We start from the raw sequence: 4439 nt of genomic DNA, 5'->3' as shown, positions 1-4439 counted from the left end.
TATATATATATATATATATATATATATATATATATATATATATATATATATATATATATATATATATATATATATATAGCATGCTTGTTTTGGTGTTTGACAGTAGGGATACTTTTTAACTTCCATAAAACAAAGGTGGGTGCCTCATAAATTGGGAGTTTTGTAACCGACTTTTTACCTGTCCACCTTCTAGGTAGCAATTAAATCTTGCTTTCCACATATTTGATCCATAGGAGGCATACCATATATAAACATTTGACAATGCAGATCGCCAAGTACTAGAAACGTGAATCTCCTCATCTGCATAAAACGCATAACTTGTCAAGTAATGAATACATGAAGAAAGGTCATGTACCACCCTTTTGCCAATGAATTGCACCAACTCCAGTGGAGGACCAAAAAAAGATGGCCAAACTTAAGGAGATAACATTATATTTTGCAAAAAGAAAAATATTAATACTTTTAGAGATGTTTCTCCAATTATAAAAAAAATAAAAATAAAAAATCTAGGATCAAGGTTACCAGCATCCACTTTCAGTTTGGAAAGTGGTTTTAAGACATCCTCAATAAGTTCTCCAAGATTTCCTGAACTTGGTGCACCCGTATCATCCTCATCTTCAGAGTCCGAGCTTGAAATCAGAGTATGCTTGCAAAGGGGAAAAAACAGAAAAAATATTTAATGAGTACTTGCCGATAAAAAGGAATGAAAACAAGATAGATAAACAGAAATGAACACATGAAAGATGTACAAAATGGAAGATTTGAAAATAAAACCCAACCTTGCTATAATTGTAACTCAGCCCGCATGTTTTCATTTTTATCTGAAACACTGAAATTCTTTATTTTGTTTTCTATTTTCAGTAGATTTTAAGATTTTTTTTTTCTAAAATGTACCTAAACATGTTTTTATGAAAACAAAACAAAAGGTGCTCAAAATAAAGGGACCAAACCCATTAGTAGAACATCAGAGTCCCTTTTTCGACCCAAATCATCTGATTATTTTGTGAACCATTGAGAAAAATTAGTTGAGCATTCAGCTCAATTCTCACATCACAACTCCATGAAAACAGTAATGGAAACTACATTACCGGAGAGGGGCCTATTTTTGAGACTAACTCTTGTGGTAGTTTAGGTGCAAGTGTAGGCCAAAATGGACTTAACATCTCGCGAACCTGCAAAATATGCATGCCGTTTTAGTACTAAATTAAGGAATTTCATGCATAAATGCCATGTGTATGGTAGGAAAGAAATGGATAATCTTACACCCTCTCTCTGCCCAGGAGAGAGAAAAATAAGTTAATTTTATATCCGTAAGAGGGAAAGGACATACATCAGTATAACAAGTTCTTACCGCTTGAATCACATTCCATGTAGACTGAAATGGATAGGCCTCTGAGGATTCGGTAACAGACTTGCCAGTTAGCAAAACTTCCAAGCAAGCATGCATTGATTTTGCAATGGAATCAAGATGATACCCCCCTTCTAAAATCAGTACAATCCTACCTTTAGCAAAATTCATCAACTGAAATAAAGGAAAACAATTCTGTTACTGGTATTTGAACTTTTACATTTTTTCACAATATAAAATTAGTGAGAAGTAATATCAAAATATTAAAAACAAAAGGTAGCATAAATAAAAAATAGTATGCTGATAATGATGGAAAAGAAATTAATCAATACTCATTCTTTTAATTCAGTTTTGCTAATAGCTAACTTTTCTTCAAATATAGCAGTTTTGATTTATCAAGTAACATACTAGCATTACAATAAACACTACGAAGGGCGATCGCTAAAATTCAATCTTAAAGTAACCTTCTCCAACAGAATAGAATAACCAACTGCTGTGAGACGACATCCTCCTAGAGGGTCACGGACAGCTGTCACAATGAAGTGAATAATTATTACTTGGTACAGTTAAAAATAATAAATTAACATATCAACTGACCCAAATCCACTTCCTTCTTGCAAAACAGGTAAACTAGACTTCAAGTACAAAAGCTAGCTAGCAATGCTCCAAAGCCATGGGAAGAACTAGTGATACCCTCACCTCCCACACAGATAACAGAAAAACCCAAACGTCACAATAACATACCTGCATCAAATCCAGCAGAAACTATAATTATGTCTGGATTAAATTCTTTGGCAACAGGAAGCAAGATGTGGTCCCACACTGCAATGTAATCTGGATCACCACATTTCCCCTGCTCCCAGGGGACATTTATATTATATCCAGCACCTTCTCCTTCTCCCACCTGATCATAAGACCCGTGGATCTCAGCAGGATAAAAAGCCCCAAAGTCATGCCTGTATGAATAGAAAAGTCTAGTTGATTGAGGATAAACTATGAAATTGATACAAAGTTCATCTGAAGTCCTTAAAGCAATAGTCCTCGTCAGAGGTCCAAAAACTTGTAAAAGAAGGGTAAATGATCTAGCAGTCAAGCCCATTACATAACCTAACACAACCATGAGCAACAAACTTTTACCTTCCCTGATGTACTAAGAAGCAATTACAAGATCAACAACCAGTAAAACTGACCATAAAATATGTGAAAATAATTAACACACCTGTGAACAGAGAAGAATAAAACTCGAGAATCATTCCAGAACATTTTTTGAGTACCATTTCCATGATGGACATCCCAATCAACAATTAAAATTTTCTTCACACCTAAATCAGGCTGTCGCACACAGAAAAGTAAAGGTGGCAATAAAGTAACAGACAACTATAGGCTAGAAATTCTTAGTAAAATTGGAATTGGTAGTAGGTGCAACGTAACTCACTCTTTCGTCTAAGAGATATCTAGCAGCAACTGCCACATTGTTGAAGAGACAAAATCCCATAGCTTCATTATGTTCTGCATGATGACCTGGGGGCCTCACAATGGCAACAGCTGAATCCAATTCCCCACTTGCCACCTTTTCAACAACCTACTTGTCAAAACATCTTAAATTAGGTTCACAAAGTTATTTGTGGGAATAAGATGTAAAGCTTAAATTAATCAGATTAAGCGTAAGGCCTGCAGGGGGTTAATGTATTGTTCGCAGCACTGCTGTCTCACAAAAAGAGGCATCTTGGCAACTATAACCTATGTCCACCCCGTCACTAGTCAAAAACAGTAATTTTCACCAAAAAAAGAGAGATAATATAGAGACAGCAGTCAAGCTGTAACAGTCTAACTAAAGAAATCTTGGCCAGAGATAAATATAGTCAGGACCAGTCAGTAAATTCCTTGTAGGCTATGCAAAGTAAGACGGAACCGGGAAAAACTAGCATTTAATGAAAAACACAAAATCTTTATATGTAAAGAAAGAATCGTCGAAAGCATCACCTCTACAGCAGAGCCAGCAGCAAGGAACGCAGCTTCAGAAGAACCTTCATTAAAATATACGGAATTCAATTCGGAGGCAATCTGAGACCTCCGCGATTTGAACCCCCTGGCGCTAATGTTCTTAATCAGATTCACATGATGTCTGGAATGAACTAACCGCACATGTCTGTCCTCAGCTTTCTTGGCCTCTAAAAGCACGCATCTGCAATACGATAAAGAAAATAAGCAAGATTAAAGATAACAGACAAAGATTTAGCGAAACCCTAAAGCAACGTGCATGAGTTACCGTTGAGGAACGCCGGCGGCTTCGAGTCGGTTCCAAATTGACCTAATGCGATTAGGATTCTCCACGTGCTTGGGCTCGTTCGGCGCGTAGTGTTTGCACATCCTCCTATCGTATAGTAAACCCACACGCCGTTGACCGCTCGCACTGCTTTCTTTACTCTTCTTCTTACTCCTGCCCTCCATGGCTACACCCAAATTTTCAGTTTCTGACTCTGCTACTCAATTTCATGCGTACATACAATCCGCACTATTTATACTGTCCTAATTCTAAGGTTTTATAGCGCGCTTTCATGTACCATCTTTTCTTTCAGCAAATTTCAAATTATTCTATTATTTTTAAACTTTTCATTTATTATGTTAATAAAAGAAATTAAGAAGCCTATATCTTAAATTTAATGTCCTGACTTCATAAACAACTTTTATTTATTATTTAACCGTTTCGGATACCAATAATAATTTTTTTTCTAACAAACCATAACCGCTTTAACTTGAACTGATGATGTTGTTTGTCCGTTATCTCTTTCCCTCTTTCATATTCCCGGTCAGGAGAATTTGAACAGCCAATCTCTACTTTTTTACACTTTTCTAATTTCTCTTGTCATTTATATTTTATTCATTTTTTTTAATTCTCAAAAGACTTCCAAATTACTGAACAGGTAAAGAACAATCTAGATAAAAAGATAAACTTTTGGATTAATTAATATCGAATAGGAAAATTATTTTTGATTGTGTAATTTTAGATTATATACCCTAAAAAATATATGGGTGTTTCTTCTACACCTCCAAGTTTCATCCTGTACCTCCAAAAATTACCATTTTAACC

The 4439-nt window shown here is 35.4% G+C and overlaps 1 protein-coding gene across 1 annotated transcript in view; it reads right to left on the bottom strand.

The window, feature by feature from the left end:
• Nucleotides 1-3927, bottom strand: part of LOC106769428 (histone deacetylase 5) — a 5439-nt gene extending 1512 nt beyond the window's left edge. Inside the window, exons 1-10 of the mRNA XM_014655045.2 lie at nt 3618-3927; nt 3332-3533; nt 2784-2930; nt 2568-2680; nt 2093-2304; nt 1813-1877; nt 1352-1522; nt 1089-1172; nt 523-646; nt 179-300 (exon numbers count right to left, since the gene is read on the bottom strand). Of these exons, the coding sequence (XP_014510531.1) occupies nt 179-300; nt 523-646; nt 1089-1172; nt 1352-1522; nt 1813-1877; nt 2093-2304; nt 2568-2680; nt 2784-2930; nt 3332-3533; nt 3618-3799 (1422 nt within the window). The 5' untranslated portion in view covers nt 3800-3927. The remainder of the gene's footprint in view (nt 1-178; nt 301-522; nt 647-1088; nt 1173-1351; nt 1523-1812; nt 1878-2092; nt 2305-2567; nt 2681-2783; nt 2931-3331; nt 3534-3617) is intronic.
• Between the last annotated feature and the right edge of the window lie 512 nt (nt 3928-4439).

The sequence above is a fragment of the Vigna radiata genome, chromosome 7 (genome assembly GCF_000741045.1).
Source record: "Vigna radiata var. radiata cultivar VC1973A chromosome 7, Vradiata_ver6, whole genome shotgun sequence".
Classification (NCBI taxonomy): Eukaryota; Viridiplantae; Streptophyta; class Magnoliopsida; order Fabales; family Fabaceae; genus Vigna; species Vigna radiata.
The sequence above is the reverse complement of the archived record's forward strand: the minus strand, read 5'-3'. Positions and strand labels throughout refer to the sequence as shown.